The 26160-nt window shown below is 28.9% G+C and overlaps 2 protein-coding genes and 1 long non-coding RNA gene across 3 annotated transcripts; all 3 read left to right on the top strand.

Moving 5' to 3' along the window:
* The first annotated feature begins 4699 nt into the window (after positions 1-4699).
* Positions 4700-6836, top strand: LOC130800253 (probable histone H2A variant 3). The gene is made up of 3 exons (XM_057663708.1): positions 4700-4918; positions 5184-5326; positions 6257-6836. The coding sequence occupies exons 2-3, from the start codon at positions 5219-5221 to the stop codon at positions 6551-6553; spliced, it is 405 nt and encodes a 134-aa protein (XP_057519691.1). The 5' UTR covers positions 4700-4918; positions 5184-5218; the 3' UTR covers positions 6554-6836.
* A 1070-nt stretch (positions 6837-7906) lies between these two features.
* Positions 7907-12450, top strand: LOC130800252 (beta-carotene isomerase D27, chloroplastic). Its single transcript, XM_057663707.1, has 7 exons — positions 7907-8130; positions 8667-8806; positions 9395-9487; positions 9790-9851; positions 10390-10496; positions 11024-11116; positions 12210-12450. The coding sequence occupies exons 1-7, from the start codon at positions 7917-7919 to the stop codon at positions 12248-12250; spliced, it is 750 nt and encodes a 249-aa protein (XP_057519690.1). The 5' UTR covers positions 7907-7916; the 3' UTR covers positions 12251-12450.
* Positions 12451-17842: 5392 nt separating this feature from the next.
* Positions 17843-22361, top strand: LOC130800251 (uncharacterized). The gene is made up of 2 exons (XR_009039391.1): positions 17843-20010; positions 22067-22361. It is a non-coding gene; the product is annotated as an uncharacterized LOC130800251 (long non-coding RNA).
* Positions 22362-26160: the final 3799 nt, after the last annotated feature.

Here is a 26160-nt window from a genome sequence, read left to right as displayed (position 1 = left end):
ACATTTAAACTTTGTGCCTATAAACACTTAACATAAACTATGTAATTTAATAATGATACCCCTAATTAATTAGGATTATGTACGATCAAACATGTTAAACGAACATGTTAAATATGCTCATAATCTCTCACGATATTAAAACTTTAAATATGTGAGAGATTATTGAATCCTTTAATACAAACTCAAAAAAGACAGAGAAAATATAATCAAAAGTAAAAGCGGTAAAAAACCTAGCACATCAATGGTAAAAAGTAAAACAATCGATAGTTTGTAGGACTTCAGTCTTATGATGAGTGCAAAATAAAACAAGTTGACAAAGAAAAATTATAAGATAATGACTAATGTATGAAAATGATATATGTGGACCCCTCTTAGTTAATTAGCTTCTCAATCAAGATTGCTAAAATGCTCGGAATAAATATTTTTTTATTATTATATAGACTCGAAAAAATAAGAGAATTAACTAAAAATTTAACGTATAATCTTATTGAAGAATGTTATTTGTTACACAAGTTAGATGCAAATATATATTGCATATAAAATATAACTGAGAAGTTTACGTTTGAGTATGGTTAGGACTTTATATGGCTCTATTTATTTGTCAAAATTACGCTTTGTATTTAAGTTGGGAATCATTTTTATTATATAATTATATTCCTTTTCTTTCGTTTTCATGGAAATATTCCTTATGGACCATTTTAATCCCCAAAGTCTAAATCTAGCTTTCTTAATAAGTAATATTTTTGATTTAAAATAATATCCCTTTGTCCGATTTTCATTTCAAAAAAAATATATGTATTCTTAATGTAATACATTGCATGTATTTTTATTGAAGTATATAGAATTTTTCAGCAAGGGATTTTATTATAATATGATTTTTTTTATTGAAGTTATTTCGAAGGAAGTAAATAAATTGTAAAAATATTTATGGGTTGTACTTGTAAACTTGTACGTACGTAGTCTTAAATGATAAGTGTAAAGATGTAAGTATTAATTGCATCATCAAAAATATTACCAAGTTATAAAATTATCATCAAATCACTCATGAACAATATATTTAGTAATCATCATATTATTATATAATATAATAAAAGAGTTACAAAATAACAAATGATAATATATTGAATATTTATGACTTTTTATATTAGAGTTTAAGGTCATAATTTTAATTTTATGTTAAAAAGTTGATATAATAGGTTGATGATGATTTTTGTTGTGTTAAGAAAAAATTCATTCTCGCATAAATCGCATATATATACACACATTCAACTAGAGGGAGCTTCGAGAATACATACATGTCTTTCAGCCTATTGTATAATAAAAAGTAAAATACAACAAAAATTAAATTGAGCTTGTTTTAAAATACTATCCCTAAAACAATGAAACATTAAAATTGTAAACATTTACATGCTGTTTTTAAATACATGGCTTGTTAAAGGAGAAATTCTAAATACTCAATCATTAAATTAGTTATTAACAAAAGTAATGATCGATCAGAATTGAATCTTGTCTCCCTTAAAAACAAATATAAAATTTCAGAAAAGTTGTTAGATTTAATTTTCGCCTTATTCTTTCTTTCTATTGTTCAACCATGATGCTTGATGCGTTCAATGTAAACTTTAGACTTTTCATTATAGAGTAAAAAGTTAGTAACTTAATATTTGCTTTACGATATTATAAAATACGAATACATCTAAGTAAAAATGATTTTGAGAAATGGTTAGAAGTGTGACAAATAAAAGTTCATGACAAAGACGGGTAACAAAAAGTGTGAAAAATGTTTAGCCTTGAAAACGATCGCCAAATACTTACGATGTTAAGAACAAACAACAATGAGCAAAATTAAGTTCGACAAAGTAACAAACAAGGACACAAAGATTTAAGGAGGTTCACCCAATGATGGCTACGTCCTCCGTAGTGTGTAGTTTATGTTTATATTATATCAAATGAATACAAACAACACTTCAATATGAAGAATTACAATTGAGATAGAGATAACAACAATAGGCTATGTGTTTGGCTTAAGGGTTGTGTTTGATGTGTTTTGCATACTTGAAGTGTGGGTATGAGAGCCCTATTTATAGTGCTAGGTACTTGAAGATGAATGGCTCACATAAATATATAGTTAATTTAGGGTAATGAATACTATGAAATAACTCTAAGAACTTGAAAAAGCATTATCTCAAGAGTCACACACATGAGACTCTTCACCTTAATCTTCATTAACACCAATAATTCCCATGAATACTCTTCACCTTATTACACCCTTTTGGATTCCACAACTCAAGAGTCACACACATGAATTCAACCCTTTAATGTGCACTCAAGTCACACATTAGTATAGTATCATTTATAATCACATTAGTATACTACCATTCATAACAAGCCTATTAAAAGACAAATTGTCAAATAAGAAGGTCATGCATTTTTTTTATTTTTAATATGTGTCGAAATTGAAGATAATATATTCATTTTTTTTTCTAAGTCATGATTGAAGAAAGACAATGTATCCATGTCTGGGCTGGGCTTGCGTATGGAGCAAAGCGATAAGTGGTTTGGGCCCTTTTCTACTGCTGATGTAGGATAGCCCGTAACTTTGCATTAGTTTCTTCAGCCCGTCTTATATGAGACTGTCTCACTATGAAATGAGCGCATACAAGTAAGCCCATTTTTCTAAGTGATCACTTTAAAATTATAAGTGATCACTTTAAGATTATACATGATACTTTAAGACTATACAAAGTCATCACTTTAAAAATAAATGTACAATGGGCCAACCCAATTGAAATGGTCTTAGCGTGAGACCGTTAAATATGAAAATTTTAGTAGTTTCTTTATTTAAACTACAAATATACTAAATACGTTCTCAACAGAACACATGTCACTCTCACGTTCATTATTTTCCCTCTAAAATAACAAACGGGTATTTTTAGAAAATTTCTTCATTTGGCTAAATTGGTAATTAGAAATTCTTTATTCTTTATGTGTTATAAAAACAATATAACCACATTGACGATGTGAATGGAATGAAGAATTAGAACCTCCGTATTGGTATGTCTTTTTCCCACCCTGTCCAGACTTCGGTGGGACTCATTATAATGATATTTATTTTGACGCTGATATTATATTTCTTTAATTTTCATTCACTCACTTTATTATTCTTTCACTTCATCAACTCACTATATTAATTCACCCACTTTTTTAGTTTTCCTCATCAAATACATATGGGGCAAATTTTATTTCACTTATTTTATATCATTTGTTATTTTGGTTCGTCTCTCTTAATTTGCGTCATTCTATTTTTAGACAATGGTCTACCAATTTTAATAATCTTATTTTTACATTATAACTCTTTTTTAATTTTATCCATACAATTTATTCATTTTCTTTATTTTCTCAAAAATAATCTCATTTTCTCTTTGATTCAATTTTAATAAAAACAGAGGGAGTAAATTCCAATGTTACAAGTGATTATTTTGGACTAATAGAAAGTTAACTTAAAAGTCACTATACCCAACCCACCACTTATGGATATGTTTTTTTTTTATTTTGTGTAGGTTAGAGAAATCCCTACAATAAGGGAAAAACGGATTTATTTTTTTACGTGATAAAATCAAATCTATTTATGTCAAAAAGGATAAAACTAAATTTCAATGTTACAACAAATTTCAAATAATTATGGATGAAATAATATATATACGATCAAATTTTACCCGCTAACAATGGAAGTCAAAATTATTTCTACATTTTTATATCCTATTGTGATAATTTATAAATTTAATTTACGTTTTATTATTTTTTTATATGTTATAATACAAGAAATAAATTCAATTTATATACAAATTTATTATTTTTTTATGTTTTTAATTACTGTGCTTGACACGGGTTTCAAACTAGAGTTTCAGATAAATGCTTTATTAAGACTTTTTAATCGTGACATGACTTAATATGAATTGACCAATAATCAATTTTTTAAAAAATAAAAGAAACAATTATCAAGTATGTCATGTACTCATATTCAGTTACAATTCAATTTACTTGATTAATGTATTTTTGTAAAATTATTAAATGGGCTGCTCTTATGGGCCGGTCTCACGGTGATATGACCTCATACAAGACTTGCTGTTTACATATTCTTAAATGGGATGGTTTCATAATGACACTATCTCTATCGGGTTGGCTCGAGTACATTTAGTATATAAAAGTAATCTTTTATAATTTTTGAGTGATCAATTGGAAAAACATTTAACTATATAGATTTATTTTATACTAAAACGGTCTCGTATAAGATGAGCTGATAGTTCCTAAGGCAAGTGGAATTTCCATTATGTTGGGCTTGACTTTGAGCTAGATCTAATGGGCTTGTTCAACAATAAACATTTTATAAAGTCCAAAATTAAAGGAAAGTTACTTCTTCAACGGCTAGCCTCTTGAAAGACTATTTTTTTTAGATTTATCTTAAGTTCAATCCATTAAAAATTAATGCTTATTTATGGTATTTTTAATGTCTATTTACATTATCCTTAATGCCTACTTTCAATATTTTAAATGTATACTTACATAATTTTTAATGTCTACTTATAATATTTTAAAAAATATATAATAGATCGACTCAATTAGAAATAATCTCTCAAAAAACTGTCTTTTATAAGAATTTGTGTTTTTTCAATATATAAGAAGAACCGCCAAAAAAAGCTTGATTAAATCCCAATTCCCAAACTACACCAAAATTTTAGGGATTTTGGCGCTTTTCAACTCCAATTCAGTGTTCAAATTAATTCGCAATCAATTTCAAACCCCTAAATTTGTTTGAATTCCCTCCTAAATTCCATCGACTTATCTACCAGTATTTATTTCTTTCATTTATCCTTCTAATACTCAATCTCACTCTTACCCAGATACTTTCCAGATCTCAAAGGTTTACCTTCCATTTTATCTCATTTTCTGTTTTATTAGAATCTTAATTTAACATCTCTTGTTTTTCTTGAAAGTAAATCGTTTTTCTTGTTGAATCTTGACATATGGGTATTAAAATTCTTTGTACTTCAAATTTTTGAAAAAAAAAAAAAAAAAAGAATTGGGATAAAATTTTGAATAAGGGTTATCAATATAGCACAATTTAGGGTTTATTTTTCTGGGGTTTGACTTGAAAACATCCTCTAATTATATGTGTATTTACGCAGTTTAATTGAGACTTGAAAGAGTTGAAGACATTGAAATGGCAGGGAAAGGAGGAAAGGGGCTTTTAGCAGGAAAAACAACAGCTGCTAGCAAGGAAAAGGAGAAGAAGAAGCCTGTTTCTCGCTCTTCCAAAGCTGGTCTTCAGGTACTATTTCATCCATTTCATGCTTTGTAGATCTCTATTCATGTTTATTACTTTCAGTTCCATTTAAAAACTCTTTTTCTTAAAAATAAGAATAGGTTTAATTTTATAATTAAAGGAAGTGCGCATCATCATTCATAGTCAGAGGAGGCATCTTGAAATTTATTGGGATAATTTGGTTTGTAATATTTGTTCATTGAAATTTATTCTGTGTTTGTAAAATTGATATACTTTATTTTAAGATGCTCTTTCAACTTTGTATTATTTCTATTTTAGATAGTACTTCAGTATTTATTGGTCTATATTAATTTATTTTAAAACAGATTCAACATTTACCCGATCTTATAACTGAACATGAATTTAAAATCATATATAAATCAAAGTATACACATAATTCAATTTTGAACAGACTTAAAATAATATATAACACAGCTAGAGCTGATGATATTTCTAGGTTTGTCCTGATACTTGCCCAACTTTTGGTTGATGTTCATTAACTCTAATGCATTTCTGTTATTAATATTTTGTTTTTGGATGTGTTGTTATTGTTAGAGTATAAAACATATGTTGACAATCAACTATTAGCTTAAGCTTTTGATATTATGTTAAAAAATAAACTAAATTAAAAGCTTAAGCTAATTGTTGAGGCTCAAAATATGTTATATGCTTTAACAATAACAACCCATCCAAAAACAAAGCATTATTAACGGAAATGCATCTAGAGTTGTTTTTGGATTTGAACCTGTGATTTCTTGTGATGTTGGCTTCTGATAACATATTAAGTAATCAGCTTAACCAAAAGCGTAAATTAATAGTTGAGGCTTAGAATATATTGTATACTCTAATAGTTATAAGCCATTATTTACATGAAATTTCCTGCCATAAAAGGCTTAATTGTTACTCTTTTGGGGGATGTTTGTGAGGTACCTTCAGTTCCCAGTAGGAAGAATCCACAGGCATCTAAAATCTCGAGTCTCAGCGAACGGACGAGTGGGTGCAAATGCAGCAGTCTACTCAGCTGCAATACTGGAATACTTAACAGCAGAAGTTCTTGAATTAGCAGGCAATGCAAGCAAAGATCTGAAAGTGAAGAGAATCACACCCAGGCATCTGCAGCTCGCTATTCGAGGAGATGAGGAACTCGATACACTCATTAAGGGAACCATTGCTGGTGGTGGTGTCATTCCTCATATCCACAAGTCACTCATCAACAAATCAGCCAAAGATTAAGCATTCTCTCCCATCAATTAGTAAGTAGAACTAAGTACATGGGAATTGGGATGTTCTTTAATCATTCTGTAAAAGGAGTAGTATTTTCATCTGGATTTAAGTAAGAATTTAGTAGTTATTTAGGTGTCAATTTAGTTTGTTTCAGCTTCTCTGTGCAGTTTTAACTGGATTTGTCCCTGTAATATGCTATGCTATGCACATGTGGTAATATGACTTTTTTTAAGTTTCAGTTTGTTTTTAATTTACAAGGCAATATATAATTTTCAGCTGAAGTTAAGGTTCATATGGTTAATGCTTAGACTTGTCAAAATGGTTGGTGAGTGAAAATATTCGTGTCAATTTAATATTCTTTTTTATTTATTATTATTGTTCCATTTGGTTTTAGTACAATTGTCAATGTACTATTTTAATCTTAAATATCGTTAATTGTAAAAATATAAAAAAGTTGATATTAATAAAATTTATACTAAGACGAATCAAATAAAATTCTATTCTACTACTATGTTTGAATTTATAAATTAAAAATTTAAAACATATTAAAAATGATTGATAAGTAATGTTTAAAAACCAAATAGCAACAACAAGAGTTATATATAGGCATATAGTTAGTGTCAACTTTTATAATCTTTAGAAGTTTGATACCAGAATTGACACAGATATAACTCATAAGTAGCATATTGATGCCCATTTTTAACATTTAGAAAATAAAACAAAAGACGTATGGAAGAAAATTACTAAAAATTACGTGTATCTTTGTGAAATTGCATAATGTTATGCTACATTGCAACTTAATAATATTGGAATTTATCTCATTTTACTAAGATAATGTTGCTTACATTTAAGCTTTTTATATCACATAGGTTAGAGTTTGGAGGTTATATGAAATTTCTACACTTTTTATTTTAAGTAGCGGTATTCAAATTATAAACCTTTTTAAATGTATGTTATTCTCTCTTTTCAATATGAAATTATTATATTTTTAATTTTAGTCTATTCATTTATTATTACAATATTTTTATTTTGAGTAGCTGACTAATATTCCAACCATTTTTTAAAAATATTATCCATACATTTTCATTTCTCTTTGATCGCATCCTCTTTAATGGGTGAGATGGTCTCTTTGAGAGACTATCTTTAATTGAGTAGGTCATAAGAAAAATATAAAGTAAGAATGAGTATTAAGCTTTAATGAATAGACCTTGAGAGACGGATTTTTCAAGAGACTGATTGATTTCATAATCTTGTCCCAATTATTAGAGGGAATACTATGTTAGTCCTATAGTTACATGTATAAAGTATACTACAGTCTAAAAAGTTATTTCTAGCTCTATATATCCTTCGATATACCCAAAACCGAACATTGATGAAAGCTAACATACTAAACATGAAGATTTCATGTTTAAACTTCCCTCAGTCTCACTACAAACAAATGCACAAATTCTGGTCATTTTCTCCATTTATGTCTCATAAAGTTGTTAATGTAGCAAATATATCACCAAACACAACTACCTACTACGATGGATGGTTCGATCGTATCGCAATAAATCATCTTTCTCACAATCTACAAGCTGTCGCAGGTTTTTAATTACATAACTAAATATATTAATTTTTCATGTATATAATTATATTGTTTTATTTTTAATTTTAAGATGTTAGTATACAACAAACCAAATTAAACATATTAAGGAATTTCACTTCTAACGAAAAGCTTAAGCTAATTGTTGAGCCTCTAGCCTATGTTATATATTCTAACAAGCCCCCACTCGCGAGAGTCCTTTGAGTTAAAATTGTTGGTGCTGAATATTCTACTTTGAATGATAGGTGATTGAAATTCGAGTCCGTGAGTTCTTGTCACGCTGACTTCTGATACCATGTTAAGAAACTAATTCAACTAAAAGCTTAAGCTATGATTGAGGCTGCAGAATATGCTATATACTCTACTAGAATATTCATCTTCATATGTATGCTAAATCGACTTGTTTGTCAATCACTTGTGTTATATATTATACAATTAAATATTTAAAGGGTTTTTGATTTTTGTGATCCGAACCATAACCTAAGCAGGCTCGGTTTGCCAAATTAATAATATTGATCAAAAATGAATTTGATACAGGTGTTAAAATAGAGAAGGAAGGTTATGATGGTTTGTTGAAGACCTGCAAAGTAGTGAGCTTGAAGTTTAATACAGTGCAACAATGTCAACTCTGCATACAAGCTCTTGAAAGATCCATTCCTGCACAATTTTTTCTTTTGGTAAGTCATCTTTGCCTATTCTATCCTACTATAACTTGAAAGAATCAATTCAACAAAAAATTTAAACTGATGGTTGGAGCTCTAAAATATTTTATATTTTAATGTCCGCTCATACGAGTGCCCTTTAGGTTAGAAGTGTGAATGCAACTCATGCTCTTTTCAAACATAGTATCAAATATTCCACTTAAAAATAAGGGGTGAATGAGATTGAAACTCGTGACATCTATTTACTATGGCTCTGATATCATGTCAAAAAACAATTTAACGCCCATGATATATTTTATATTCTATCAACCTCTACTCATTAAAACCAAAGAAAATATATATCAATGAACATTTAACATTCTAATACTCCAATACCATTAAATATCTTTAATTTAAGATGGAGTATGAAAAGATGATACGATGTACACACCTTATTCTTAATGATAAAAGAAATAAAAAGGTTGTTTTTAATTAACCATTCTAGCAAAATGTATATTGATGTACAAATTATCCAATAGAAAATTGGTCCCTCAATCTAAGTTTAAAAGAGAATTTCTCTATTTCAATTGACTATTTAATTTTGTTGTGCATTTTCATGGACAGTTAAAGACATTGGTACCTCAATCTAAGTTTACAAGAGAATTTCTAGCCCTATTCACTGGTTTGTTTTTTGCTTGGTTAGTAGGCCCTTCTCAGGTAAATATTCCAATTTATATTGACATTGGTAATAACTATTAAGATTATAGGGTGCTGAGGAAACGGTCGCAAAGAGTTATGTGAGATTAAATTTAAAATTTTTTTAAAAAAGTGATTTTTGCTCTGTAATTGAGATAAGATTCAATTTTTCAGTACTTGTTAATAACTTGGCTAGTGAATATAATATCGTTCTTCGGTCATATAAAAATTTCTTTGCATGTTACGTGATCAATAAACATTTAGACATATTTAGGACTTACTTAATAGCTTATTAACAAGTTTATTATGTGTGTATGATGAAGTTAAAGGAATCAGAATTCAATGGAAGGCAGGAGAAGAATGTGGTGCACATACAGAAATGCAGGTGCATAAGATCATACATCTATATATACTACACTAATTATTATAAATGCAATATCAATTGGTGAAACTATTGAGTCAAGTAAGAAGGAAACAATTGAATCAAAAACTTAAGTTAATGGTCGTACTTTATATTATAAATTTATAATATACTTTTATATTTTATCCAGTCTTTTCATAAGAGAGCTTTTTAGGCGAAAAATGTGATTGCAACAAAAGTCCTCATAATACCCGACGCTAAATATTCTTTTCAAAATGAAGGGTGTTAAAATTCAAGGTCTTTGAAGATCAGCTTAAACGTTTGGTTGATTTAATTCCTTGACAAGTAGAGAATCAAAGAGTATAAAATATATTTTGGAGTTAACAATAAGTTTTCGATTAAGTTGATTTCTTAACATGATATCATTGTAACTAATATGACAAAAGGTCACGTGTTCGTCAAATTTCATGTCCCATGCAATATTTAGTATCAGTGTGAACAGAAAATGTGCTGAATCCATAATTTTAAATCAACTGATGTGTGATGATGAATTCTTAAGCAGGTTTTTAGAAAGCTCAAATTGTGTGGGAATGTGCACTAATCTCTGCAAATTTCCAACTCAAAAATTCATCAAGAATTATCTGGGAATGCCAGTGACTATGGTCCCTAGTACGTTATTTCAAACCTATATAATATTTTTGCACTAAAAACATTGTGGGTCCATAATATTACCATTAAGGGTGCATGGAAGCATTATAATTTTCATGCTCTCAAATCAAATTTTTGATTTTTCATTAAATTATAATTCCTCCTATTCACCATAAGTGTTCCATTTGTCTTTTGAACACTATTTATCTCTTGCTTTTAATTTGTATTTTATTGTTAATTTATAAGTTAAAACATAGTCAAGTGAAATTTTATTTAATTCGTCTCAATGCAAGATTTATTCATATCAACTTTTCATAATTTTTTATTATGCATAATTAGAAATATTTAGGATTAAATAAGTGTATTGAATAAAGTGTATAAAGTAAACGAGACACTGGTGATGAATAGGAGGGAGTAATTTATATATTTACTGCTCACTAATCATTATTATGTAGGCAAATTAAGAGCATAAGTTTGCTCAATATATAATTTTTCATTTTACGCTGTCACAAATTAATTAGTTAAACAACCTATTTTAATTTGTGCAGACTTTGAAGATATGAGTTGTGATATGGTGTTTGGTGTGGAACCACCTCCTCCGGACGAAGATCCAGCTACTCTTCAACCTTGCTTTAAACTTTGTAATTCTACCATTTAATTTCCATTTATTTTTTTAAAGATATATTAAGGTGTTAGATTATATAACTCTAACAACGTCGAATTTATTAGGTCGTGACAATTCGTCACATAATTTTATTGTGGCCCACTCGCGGGATACGGGATATCCGTAGGCTCGGGCCCACAAATCTACGAGTCAAGAGCATTGACTTGCACATACACTTGGTGAGGTTTATTGTTTCCCAAATCAAATGGAAGTAAAAGGATTAGCTCACCTAATATATATGCAAGTTTACAACCTACTATATTATCGATGTGAAATTTTATCTCACATCACATATAAAGTATTTCTAATAAAATTATTACAATAGTATGTCTTAGAATCACAATAAAAAATTTAAACTGATAATTATTACAATAACATATTTTAGAGTCTCATGACTTTAGCGGTGGACCGTCCATCGCAAGTAAAGGGTATGTATATCAACCTCGTTGAAATTTTGGATTATAATATATAAAACAAAAATATTGTCTAATATGTACATTAAAAAGAAGTAATTTTGTAAAAAGTTTCTACTTGACCTCCAAAATCTAGCTATTTATTTGGATAATAAACTTAAGACTATTTTAAAGAGCATATGAAAAACTTTATGTTCTCTCCATTTTTAAAAATTTTGTCTATAATTTAGACAGTATTCAAAGTGCATTTTAATCCCATACAATTCTTGTATGAGATCGTCTCATGGAGAGATGAAAGACGAGCCCATACAAGCAACCCATTAGTCTAAAAAATATAAAAAAAAATAAAATTTGAATTTTACAGAGAAATAATTTTTTTTAAAGAGTTTGAGCTGACACAATTAAAGTCGTCTCACCATAAAACTGTCTCAATAAAGATTTAGTGTCCAATAAAATCTCATGCTCCATGAATATATTTTTAACTCGTATATAACTAAGAAAATTATGTTAAAATTTCTCTTTCTTAAATGTAATATTTCGAATTTACATATGGACAAATCACGAAGAGTATATCATTAGATATAAAGAAAAAACTTTCAAAATAAAATTAAAAGCCATTTTTTCAAAGTTTACTGATTAAAATGTTTTTTAACTCAGGCAAAAATGGTAAAAGACACAGCCTTCGGAAGTGCTCTTGATCCATCCATGACTTCATGCCAATTATGCGACACGCAAGAAGGCGCACGCAAATTGCAAAGGGCGTATTCGAGAATGTAAACTAAAAATATCTCCAACCAAAAAACGTGCATTTGTACATTAGACAACATAGATCATATATTCATATTTAGATTTTTCCCAAAAAAAATACTAAAAATTAAATGATGTATTCTAATTTTATACAGACATGAAAAATAACTCTTTACATACTCTTCATGTAGAAAAGTAAAAAAAAACCCTTAAAAAATATATTATTATGTCAAATAGCAATATAGTAAAAATTACCTCTATTTGTGATATAATGACATGTCAAAAGAGGCAATTGTCAAGTCATACAGATAAACTTGTCTTACGTAGATAATATAAGACAATTATTTTTCCTGTCAGCGTTAAATTGATTTTATTTTATTTTTTACAATTTTATGCGAACATGTTCCTTAAAATAATCTTATACAATGTGTGATATGAAATTCGAAATATCTTATATAGTTATTAAATATTCTTTCTTGAAACATAAAGTATTAAGACAAAGTTAAATGAGATTTAAATTCATGAGCCATGATTTTTTGTAATTAAACTAAAAATTTAAATAAAGGTTCAAGTCATAACATACATTGTATAATTACTTAATAGAAGATATTCTCCCAATCGTCTAAGCACTATTGTCGTCTTCATTTTTTATGTATTTATTTTTTTTTTGCAAATAACTTTCCAAATTACTTCCTCAATTGTTTTGTTCCTTCCAAGTACAATTGAACACAATTTTAAATTTTTAAAATTTTAGAAATATTTAATTAGTTTGTTCATTTTACAAATTAAATTTTTGATACAATTGATCTCAAGATATTTTATCTTGCTATCATGCACTTATTGAATTACTAGCAAAATGAAGTTTTTATTCCACATAGTACAAGATTATTGCTAGCTATTACAAAGGTTAGAAGACAATAATAGGATTAATGATGATATTATTGGAAATGAATAACTACTTAGTGGTGACATTATGATTCACATTAGTGGGTTCTTATAGTTGTGATGGATGAATATATTGCCAATTAGTGTAAGTAATTACCATCTTAAACCACATTGATTCTGTGGGCAATTTTAGTTTTAAGTTCAAATTCAACATTAAAAAGTGATTTCATACACATGTTAATAAGAGACTATACTCAACATAAGAGATTTTAAATTAATAAATAAATAATCATGTTTTTTTAATATCAACATTAAAAAATCAATTAAATTAAATTTACATATTGAGATAGCAGATAATCGAAATAAATAGAGTGACTATCATGACTGATTTATGATTTTTGTGGCTAATTTGAAATTTTTAGGACTAAGTCTTTAGTATTATTAGTGCTTGAGGAATTTAAGCTCATACCTACTTAGATCATAACCGAAGTCATTTGATTAAAAATTTAGCATATAACATGTAAATTTTAAGACTTTTACTTTTAACTTTTAATGACTAGACTTCAATTCTCACCGGCTACCTACAAAAATAATTGATTTTCCCTTCTTTGCTTGTTAGAGTTTCTCCAATGGCAGATCTATGGCCGTAAGTTAGAGAGGTCCAATATTGCCATCCTAAAGAAAACTTGACGGGGTCAAGATTCAATTTCCAACCTCTTATATTGTTTAAAATTTAAGTCTTCACTGCTAAACCATATATTTTTATTGTATAATTTAGATAATTTTTATTTTATATATGACTCTAAATTTTTATGGGGATTGAGATTCTTTACATCTAACAAACATCTGTCTTTAAGATTTTCTAATCTTACCCCTAAAATAAATTAATACTATATAAAACTGGAATTTAACAACCAAATAAATTCTATCTGTATTTATATAGAAATGAGTGTTCGACCAACCATATAATTCTGCTCTAGTTGGTGTTGTTATATTACTAGCAAAAGTGGACCAAATATGCTTGCCACCTAAGACACAAATGAAATAAACAGACAAAACCAAGGTTTGGGTGGGTGTCATTTCTGTTATTAAAAGAGCAAGACCCAAAAAGGTGCTAAATAGTCGTCTCTTTGACCCATTAAGGGAAGTTTCATGAACTGTAAGTGGAAATCACCATTATGGTATTTTGAAGCTCTTTTAGCTGTTCTTATATTATGGGTTTGCACTTTGCACTTTGTTGGGTAAGTGGAGGAACAATTTAGGGGTTTGAGGGGCCACATTAGTAACATACAAATATACAATTAATCACATTAGTAACATTACTAACAACAAACAAACTTGTTTTACTTTTTTTTTTCCTCTTACAACGCTATAACATTATATTTCTTTTGTTCATTGTTATTAACAAAGAATTTTGACTTTTTTGACCGATTTCTTTGTTCGCTGCGAACATAGCTGACTTCAGGCTCGGACACAAAGACATTAATTTTGAGAATTAAAAATTTTCTAAACCTTATTTTGGGATTTATTTTGATAATTAGCTTATTTTTTTTTCAATCTTTCGTATAACCCTTATATAGGAGGGGTAATTGGACGATTGGACCAAGCTGAGGCCCTAGAGAAACTACGTAGAATGAAGTGTTATGATATTGGGATATTGGACCAGGTCTAGGCCCAAGAGGTGTAACTGGTAACTAGGGGTGTTTAATGGGTTGGGCCTCCATTTTGAGCCCTTATCCGGTCCGTTTTAAGAAGGGCTGGTCAAAAATAGGCCGGGCCAAAAACGGGCTATACTATAATTAAAATGAACCGGACTATAAAAGGGCTCAATAAGAGCCGAAAACGAGTCTTTGTAAATAGTATAATTAATGCATAATTTAAATATTATAAATGACAATGTCAATGAAATTATTAATATTTTTCAATCTACTTATTATAAATGATAATTTAATTGTTATAAATTGATAAATGGGGATTACTATAATTTTTAGTAATAAAAATAGGTCAGGTTGGGCCAGACGGGGCTTTGAAAGCCCGGCCTTTTTAAAACCCATATTATTTTTAAAGGGCCCTTTTCCAGCCCGACCAATATTTACTTAAGCCCGGCCCGACCCTTATCCGGCCCATTGAACACCCTTACTGGTAACTAATGAGCTAAATGTGATACAAATTCAAGTCTACCACAGTGAATAAAATGGTATGTTTCATAAATATTTAACACTATAATCATTTACATTACTACAATTTAGTATCAACAACCGAACGGATCGAATGTAATTGGCTATGAAAAAATTATTTATTTTGTTTAAATTTTCACTTGGGATTGTATCTAATTCAAATGCGTTGCACCTTTTTAGATTTTTTTAAATTGTTAATTCTCAAATGATTTCAACTAATTAATAAGGTGAAACATTCGGATTATGAGTGAAATAAGACAAAAAAAGCTAAATTATAAGTTAATTCATTTGATTCTGAATTCGTTGCATATAATGATATTTATTCTTATAATATGTCGGTATGGATAGCAAATTCATAATGTTTTTATGATTTCCTCATCCCATCAATGGGTAAATTTAACATATTTGGGTGGATCATGTGCTATTTTTCTCAAATGCCCATATGAACATTCCTAATTTAGTTTTAGGCTAACTTTTCTTCTAACAACTTTCCCACTTATGCAATTAAGATTGTACTAAGTTTAGCACAAACTAGATTAGAAATCCATGATTAATGATCACTTTATTCTACATTAAGAAATGGACCATCCAAGCATTCAATTGAGTCAACATTGTGAGCCCATAGACTACTCCTATAAGTTGGGTTAGCATAAAAAAGTGAGAAAAAAGGACATAAAACTTTGAGAAAGTGCCAAGAAAGAGTATGACAACTAGCTATGATAAAGATAAGACATGTATTTAATCAATGAAAATGGTCCTTTTAAGACAAACATGGTCACTATATAATGAAACTTTTAAAGAACATTGTTTGTACACCTCTTGATTTAAAGGACCATAATGGATGGACAAGGTTTAGATTGTATTTCAAATTTCACAAAATTTTTTTACAATTATTTACTCATTTTATGAGAGTGAAAATTATATTTTATATAATCGTGTGAATATAGAAGGTATGGTCATAGACTCATGGTGTGTAGCAATTTGAAGTTGAGATTTCTTGTAAAATAAAAATCGCTGAAATTATTTATTTATTTAGTTAATTAGCTAAAGAAATTGATAGTGCTAAAGATCAATTCTGCATATGGATAAAAATTGATTTTTCGTAATTAATCTTTTATCAATAACAAGTTTTATTTTTAAAATAAAGTATCATGTATTCATTAAAATACCCAAAATAAAATAGCAAATTCACGAAATAATCATAATATTTTTTTTTGGAATACTTGTGGCATCATCTTCATCCAACATCCCAAAATGCTAGCTTTTTAGATAAGGCTTTTTTGGGATGACCCAATAATTTTATTTTTAAAGCTATTATATTTATGTTCAACATTTATTTGTATGCTCATGTATATAAAAGTATTATGGAAGGGAGCAATGATATTTAATAAAATTGTACGAGTTAGACATGAAAGCATATGGTGGGGTACCTATAATTGTCAACATTGAACAATATTGCATAGAATTGAGACATAGTGAAGTTGTCGAAAATGGGCCATTTAGCCAATTAAAGAACTTGCAAGTTTCTTATAGAAGCCCATGTTCTTGGATGCGAATTTTGAATTTTTATATAGGGAATTAATAATTTTCTATTAAGGAAAAAAAGATTGGATTAGAAATAATTGGGAGGTTTTATGCTCTCTGTCCCATAACTTTTGCTTTAAATATAATTTATGGCAAAATGAGAGAAATCATTAACGTGAGGATCACAAGATATGCAAAAAAAAAAAAAGAAGCTAAATGTGTAGATAAGAATTAAAGAAAGATTGTTGGTCATTGCCAGAAAAAGGAAATGTAGCAAAATTCTAAAACGGTCTAAAAAAATGTAATAAAACCCGTGAGACAAATTAAGTCTATTTCACATCTTAACCATTCATTTTTATCATCCACTACTTTTTCAATTTTATTCTCCGATTTAATTTTAATTTCCAGTTAATTTTACCAAAAATGCGATCGGTGCATGTTGATATAGGAATAGAGTGAGTAATGGGCTTGTATTGTTTCATTTATTTGAATGCAATAAACATAAAAATGCTGTTTACCCAACATGTAAGAAGAGTAACAATTACTAGTACTCTACAAAAAGATTGAATTGTGTGTGTTAGATACTTGATAGTGCAATGTGCATGAACAGTAAAGTTTTGCACTTAGCAAGATGGCAAATTGGCAATTTTATGTAAAATGTCAAGCCAATGATGGCAAAGAAACAGTACATTTTTGTAAGTTCAGAATTTTCAGAGTGAAAAAAATGGGGATGGAGCCAGTTTTGTTAAGAAAATCCAATCAAATTACTGTTTTGAGTGTAGTAGTGCAACATAGAATAGTTACTAGGTAGGAGTACCTATGTGGCTATGTGTGGCATTATACAAAGGTGTAAGTTCTGACCTTTTTGGGTAAGAACAATTATTCAGAACAGATTGTATGTGAGACTTGCAACTCATTGTAGAATATGTGTAATAAAGAAAATAAAATACTTTTATATTCTACATACTTCCTCCGTTCCATAATACTTGCTACATATTCCATTTTTGGAAATTTCATAATACTTGCTACATTTCCATTTTTGGTAATAAAACAATCATTTAAAATTCTACCTACCCCTACTTTTATCCTACTCTATACCTCTCTAACTTTTTTACCTACAATTATTTAATCTTTATTTATTTCCAATTAAAATTAATTTTCCCTCCATATTTATTATTCTCATTAAAAACTCAACTAATCTCCCATAACCCACCATCCCAATTAATTATTTCCTCTATTTAAATACACTATCTCAATTAATTATTTCTCCCATTTAAACAAACCTTTCCAACTACTTATATTAATGGTGGGATGAATGTGAACCGTTGGATTTGGTTTGCCCAGATCTGACCGTTGATTGCTCTTTATATAAGTAACCCGGTTCCTTTCCTAACCCTAATCCCATTTCTCTTCCTTTGCCATTTTCCCCTCTCCATCTCTCTCATTCTCTCTGGAAAGTTCTAACCCTAAAGATCTTTGGTTTTCTTTCATTTCTTTGCCGTCTCTGATTTCATTATTTGGGTTTTCTTTCACTATTGACTACGAAAGGATGGATTATATCTGGTTTTATTTCTGATCTTTGGTTTTGTATTTGATTAAAGGTTTACATTTGGGTTTTCCGAAATTTCTCTATTTCTTCTGGTATATTCTTTATACACTTTGCTTTAATCGTCATCTGGTATGCTTTGATCCTAAAATCTTGATTCTTATTGCATATTCTTCGTATTTTGATTTTTTTAAAACTTTGATCTGCTTTTTTTTTTTTTTTAATTTCATGTGTATGTTTATACGTTTATGATTTTGTTTTTGTTATTCTCTTGATTATTTCTTTCAGCTGTATTTAATCCCAAATTCATGATCTTGTTTTAGTCCTTCATCAGATCTGGTTTCTTTAATGATTCTCTTGCATGTTCTGTCTATTTTGATATTTTTAAACTAAGATCTGCTCTGTTTTTTTTTATTTCATGTTTATTTTTATACGTTTATGATTTTGTTTTTGTTATTCTCTTGATTATTTCTTTCAGCTGTATTTAATCCCAAATTCATGATCTTGTTTTAGTCCTTCATCAGATCTGGTTTCTTTAATGATTCTCTTGCATGTTCTGTCTATTTTGATATTTTTAAACTAAGATCTGCTCTGTTTTTTTTTATTTCATGTTTATTTTTATACGTTTATGATTTTGTTTTTGTTATTCTCTTGATTATTTCTTTAAGCTGTATTTAATCCCAGATTCATGATCTTATTTTAGTCCTTCATCAGATCTGGTTTCTTTAATGATTCTCTTGCATGTTCTTTTTACTCTTTGCTTTCATCTGGTATGATTTGATCCGAAAATCATGATCTAGTTTTAGTACTTTATCAGATCTGGTTTGATTTATGATATTGTTGCATGTTGTTCTTATTTCGATTTATTTAATGTTGGATCTGATCTCTTTTTTTGTTTTCTCATGTTTATTTTAATTTGATTATGATTTTGATTCTGTTTTTTTTTTTTGATTATGGTTTTGGTTTGTTTTAAATTACGAAAACGATGATGTGGTTGTAGCAGTCGATGAGATCTGTTTTGATTAATGATTCTCTTGCATGTTCATTTTTTGATATTTTTAAACTTTGATCTGCTCTTATTTTTTTTATTTAATGTTTATTTGTAATACGTTTATGATATTGATTTTGTTATTTTTTTGATTATGTTTTTGAGCTGTTTTTAATCCCAAAATCAAGATCTGGTTTTAGTCCTTCACCAGATCTGGTTTGAAATATGATGTTGTATGATCTTGTTTTTTTAAACTTTGATTTAAACTTTGATCTATTACTAATGATAAGATTTTTATTATGTGTACTTCCTCTGTTATGTTTTTGTTGCTACTTAAGATTATTAAGAAGATGGACACAAAGGAAAAAGCGTGCGACTCATTAGAATCCCAAAGAGAATGTAAAAAATACGATAATATCTTTGGTTCGTGGTACGATCATTATTATTTGAAATGTTGGGAATTAAATTGTGTTGAAGATCCTGATCAAGAACCCCCACCTTGGTACTACGGTTTACCAGATGAGGAGGATTATGCATTAATCGATAAGGTGCAACCTAAGCAAAAGAGGCCACGCAAGACGACAATTTGTGGTCTTAACTCATGAGCATTCTAACTTATTTTTGATATTATTCATGATGTTTATATTTATTGAAAATGTTTTTTTTGTTAATGTCTCAATGATGATTGTTATTTGCTTGATGAAATGTGTAGATAGTAGTGTGTTTCATTGCCACCTTAGAGTTAAATCATGAGCAGTAGATATTAACACATGGTTAATGTGTTTTGTCTTATTGCCGGTTCAAGCACTAAGATGAGGCTGAGATACCTACATTTGCACAATTTCAAATGATGATTAATCGTTAAATCTGAGAGTTAAATAAACGTACACAAGTGAAAATTGGAATGATGAATGATGTTTAACTTGCTTAGTTTTTTTTTGTGACATAACTACCTCAATGACTAAATGGAGAGGTATGCATAATTGTATACTTACAAAATGTTGTCATACATACTGTTTTCTTTACAAAATGTCTACATATTGATAATTAATTTCAATCATCTTGCGGAAGATCATTGAGATTAATTATACCATGAGATAAAAATTGTCGTGCTGCATCAATTAGTTCTTGTGGAATTTCTAATTGCCTGGGCAGCATACCCAGCCTGTCCAGTCTTTGTTTTCCAATGTGTGGATTCTTATAGTTATTACCGCCTTTAGCTTTTAGTACCTCTATCATGCACAGTTGATACTGTATCCAAGTGTAGTTTAAAAGCTTTGGTTCAAAAGTGTCATATGCATCATTGACTGCCTTTATCAGATCATTGAGGTCTTTGGGGAATGACTTGAATTGAATTGATTGCAAAGCACTAAACAATCCCAAGTCCAAGATGTTCATATCTGGACTAGAGGCTGGTTGACAAACAAGTCTTATGTTAAATCCGTCTTTCTTTGCTTCTTCATTGAATGCATGATCATTTATTAAAATATGTGGCTTGGCGTTATCTTGTTGAATCCATATATCTTTCACCCCATTTGCTGGCCATTTTGATCTTATAGCTGGTAGCACTTCAGTGATTAGTTTGTCTCGTAGAATGTCGCGTGTAACTCTTGTTATTGCTCGTAATGTTGCTGTACCCGCTGGTCTGTTTTCTGACCTCCTCACTGCATAATGAGTTTCTGTAAACGGAAAAATTCCTATTTTCCCATCCCACAACACTTCACCTGTAGCATTAATGTGAGGTCTTGCAATAGCTGCTATAAACATCACTTTGCCTATGAAATTTTTATTTTGCACACATCTATATGGTTCCTCCTCTTCCCAAGGAAATAAGTAATACCTTTGTGTTGCCCTACTCATGTAGAACCATTTTTCATCTATGTGCACAACATTATACATAAGTGAGAATTTTGGTATGTTGTCTACAGTGGGTGGTATTACTTGGGATAAAATGAAGTTGACTCTTCTCATTTTGTGGTCATGAGAAAGTTTTGGTTTAATAGAATTCGTATGTGCTCTAATAATATCGGATTTCATCATTCTATAAACTTGTGAATGACCAATGCCTAATGCAGAGGCCATTGCTCTAATTGTGGTTCTCTTTTCAATCGGAACAGCATTCAGCAAATTCATGTCAAAAACTTTTGGTTTCCTACCAACTCTTCCCCTTTTTCTACTATTAACATCAATTAAAATGCCATTTTGCATTGATGTTTTGGCTGATTCCCACAGCCTTGATATTGTCCACCTAGATGTGTTATGTTGCATTGCAATTGTTTTAATTGTACCCCGTGGCAAACGTCTATCTGATTCTGTGGACAAACTAGTTAACTGTTGTACAATTAACTTTCTGGTCTCAACTGGTAGTTCCCTCTTACTACCTACTGGTTGCTGTCTTAATGTTTCTGTTTCTGTTTCTTCATGTGTTAATGTTTGACCATGGCTTATGGGTTCCTCCAAACTCAAACTGACATCGATGTTTCCATAATTCTCACTTGTGTACTCATTATAAATGTCATATTCACAATCTATATTAAGGTTTTCAAAAAAAGAAATAAATACCTCAATATCAGGATTAATGAATTCCTCTTCTTGAATTTGAACCTCAGCCATTTGTTGTTTTGATTGCTTGTTGTTGGTTTTGTAGAGTTGATGAAAGAAATAGGTTTGGATCCAAATTCTTATGAACTTTTTAAAAGGGGAGGACAACAGATGAAGAAATTGAAATGAAGAAGTGTTGAAAATTTTAATGCTGACTATAGAAGAATTTGATCTATTTATAGAAGATGAAATGTGTTAATGCTGACTTTTGTGTAAAAATTTTAACTTTTGCTGATAATTTGTAATATTGGAGGGAATTATTTGGGTGGGAAAATATTTTTTGGGGGGAAATGAAACTGACATGTAAATTAATCTGCAAAATATTTACCTAATCTTAACTATTTTTCCTTTTTCTTTTAAAATTAACAACAACAAAAACATCAAATCTTATAAACTCAACAGTAGCCTATGAAGTAGGTGTTCAGCATTCTTAATATTTGTGCCAAACCTAATGTAGCATTTAAATCAGAACGGAGGAAGTATTTTGCATCCCATATATGAAAAATTCTTAATTCAAAATAATGCTAAATGATTAATACGAGATATGAGGAGTCATAGCCTATTTGTTCTTTAACATATCATGATTCATGAAACTTCAGCTGTTGAATTGGTTCTTTAAGATCATTTAGATCTTTCTCCTAATCTGATCGACATTTTGCAATTAAAGTGATAAATGTTGCATGTTTTTTCATTTTACATAAAAATCAGCTTTTCAAATGGTTTGGAATCACTTACAAAATACTCCTTTAAATTCAGTTTAGTTGTCTCATTTTCTTATTTGGGTAATTCATCTATATTGTCCTATTTCTATTTTAAGATCTACATTTATAAGTGGTCCCTTTATTTTCTTAATATTAAAAATACCCAATATTGCACATGAGCTTACTATTTAAGGTGGTCTCCTTCAATTCTTAATATTAAAAACACCTAATATTGCACATAAGTCTACTATTTTTAGGTGGTCCCCTCTTTTTCTTAATATTTATGCCCAAACTAAATGGAACAAATAAATTGAATTGAAGAGAGTAAGATTTAAAAATAAATTCAAACTTAGTTATATTACTTAGATACCATTTTAATTAATTATCGTTCAAAGTTATTTAATGAACTCACTTTTTTAATAAAATTTTGTTGAAATCTTTCATTATGATAATTATATTATATTTATATATTTATAAATTAAAATGCATGATATTACTTGTGAATTAAAAATGTAATTCATTCGTTTCATTTAATTAATGTACCAAGTACGTGTTACAAGAAAATAATTAAATAAAACTCTCTTTCTAAAAAAAACAAAGAAAAAAGAGAAATAAACAGTTAACTGTTAATTAGTAGCATTTCTACATAATCAAGTTGCAATATCACTTTCAAGTTTCTCATTTCTCCTTATTCATTCATTCTTTCATCAACACGTGAAATGTGATGTTATAAATTATAATATAATAATTTCAATGGACAATTATTCAACAAATAATGGGCATACAATTTCTAATTGCATTTATATTTTTCAAAGTTTGATGATTTATCACACAAAATTAAAAAATGTGTAATATGTTTCAACTATTCAATAATTCAATCAACTGTTTTTTAATTAAAGTGCTAATTGTTCGTTCTTGAAGGAGTTAACATTTAATATCATTTACTTTTCACTTAAAAGGGATTTTAGGAAAATGATGAATTAAATACATGCACTTCTTACATATTCTTACATATCTTAAGTTGTTAGCGACATTAGTCATAAAAATCAATCAAAAACAATTCCTTTATTAATATAAAACAATTTCTTGATCATTGGATCGAATCTAGCTAAACCTAAAATTATATGGTCTGAAAAATAAAATTTTAGTTCAAATTTATCGGTCTGATACATCTAGGTTCAATTATAAGTGTTAAAAAAACCCATGCTTACTCACAATTCATTGAGTCTCGGAAAAAAAACCGCAATCATTTAATGCAAGTCTTATTTATGACGGTTACACTATGACAATTGACACGGTCTTGAATTGGGCTATATAGTCCATTTTAATTAATTAAAACACCACTATGAATATTGTGAGTTAACTCTTGAGAAATACCATTTCTAAGTGAGAAAATTTTAAAACAAGGAGTTTATTTTATCCACGTTCATCTTAGTTGGTCTACCTACTTCCTAATCCATGTATTGGACTCTCAGAATGACACCACCTCATACAACAAATTATGTTAAAACATCCATTTTTAATTGTATGGACTTATCTCACAATAAGACAGTCTCATATAAAATTTATTCATCTTTTAAATTAGAGACGATCCTAATCAAATTTTTAACTTAGGACCCATCCCACATATAATAGAGTACTCCATAAAAACTCAAAATGTCGTATGATGCGTTTGTTGTAAGACGAGCAGTTTATATTAAAAAAATAATTCAACTAATACAAATGATAAGAATATAAACTCTTTATAATATTGTCTCATCGAGAAACTCAAAATATTAACAAAAATTTTTGTGAGAGACGGTCTCTTTAAGACACTATCACTAATTTTATCAACTTATTATTATCTTTTATTTTAATTAAGTTTTAATAGATTAGGTATGAGAAACGTCCCTTATAAAAACGGTTTCACAGGATACTGGCCCAAATATTAACTACCACAAAAATGTTTGATACTCCTATAATGGATGATTCAAGCTTGGGCGCACGAGTGATTGCAGGCCAAAATTAGGAGGGCCCATGCCTTCTAATTAAATAAATCCACAGCTGGTGGCGTGACTATGAGCATGGTATGTAACTTATAAGCTTGACCCCCCTAAGACCCATTCCATTATTCTTTTCACAATCAAATAGTAGTACACTCATAAATAACATTTTTCATGATAATAATACTATAAAACAATTTAAATTGGAATAATTTAAAAATATTACAACCAATCAAAATTATCCATGGAGAAATTAAATTAGAACATTATATTATATGGCCTATTTTTGCTATTGAAATAGTCGATTATACTTCCTTTGTTCCACTTTACTTGCAACATATGAGATTATTACACTATTCATTTATTACTCTTAATTCACGTTTTAATTAATAAGTTAAAATATAGTCAAGTGAGATCTTGTTTGATTCGTCTCAAAACAAAGATTATTAATATATAATTTTTATAATTTTTTATTATACGTAATTTGGGATATTAAGAATTGACTTAGTACATTAAACGACGTAAAAAAGCAAATGTTACAACTAATTTAGAACGGAAGAATTATTAAATTCCATAACATATTATGTATGAGAGTTTTATTTTAATTAAATTGTGTTTTTCATTAATTAAAGTTTATTTAGTTTATCTTATTTTAGCTGAATTGATTTAGTTAATAACCAAGAATCTTACATTTTTTTGGATTTAATAGTTTAATTGGTAGATGTGTTTGTGTTTAAATGTTTTTTCTATTTTCACGAGTAATGACGGATTAATTTTCTATTTCTTCTTACTTGTAGCGGTAGAGATTCTCAACCTTTTATATATTAAAAAATATAGTAATTTCTTTGGCTTATACCATTGATTTAGGAGATCTAGTTACGTCAAATGTATAATTTGTTAAAGTCATCATGATTAAAAAGCTTCTATTTAAAGACAAAAAACATATGGAATTTCAATTTATACATCAAACTTTTTGTATTTTTTATTTTTGGTTCTCAAAATAAAAAAAGAAAAAAAAAAGCTTATCACTCACTCACTAATCCACAAGGTCCCACAAGTTTTGCTCCTTTTTTTTGGGCCAGCTTTTGCTTAAATAATTTTTTTTTTGCTTGCAGCTTGCACATCTGTTTTATTATTTGCATACAACCCATGACAGCAGCTTCTGCCTTTTTCAGCCCCCCACATGCACTTCACATGATCATCCTTAACTTGCTTTACTTTAACACAATTATTAAAATCTCCTAAGCCACTATCTTGGATTATATAAGATGTCTTGGGGTTTTAACTGTAACTTAAATTTTTGGTTTAGTTGGTTTCTTAACATGGTATCAGAAGCCAGTGTGATAAGAGGTCACAGGCTCGAATCTCAATCACCCCTCATTTAAAGTGAAAAATTTAGCACCAAATATAAGGAAGACCTGTGTTGCATCTACATTTCTAACCGAAAGGAATCTCGT

The sequence above is a fragment of the Amaranthus tricolor genome, chromosome 14 (assembly GCF_026212465.1).
Source record: "Amaranthus tricolor cultivar Red isolate AtriRed21 chromosome 14, ASM2621246v1, whole genome shotgun sequence".
Lineage (NCBI taxonomy): Eukaryota > Viridiplantae > Streptophyta > Magnoliopsida > Caryophyllales > Amaranthaceae > Amaranthus > Amaranthus tricolor.
Note: the sequence above shows the minus strand (reverse complement) of the source record. Positions and strands in the feature narration are given on the sequence as shown.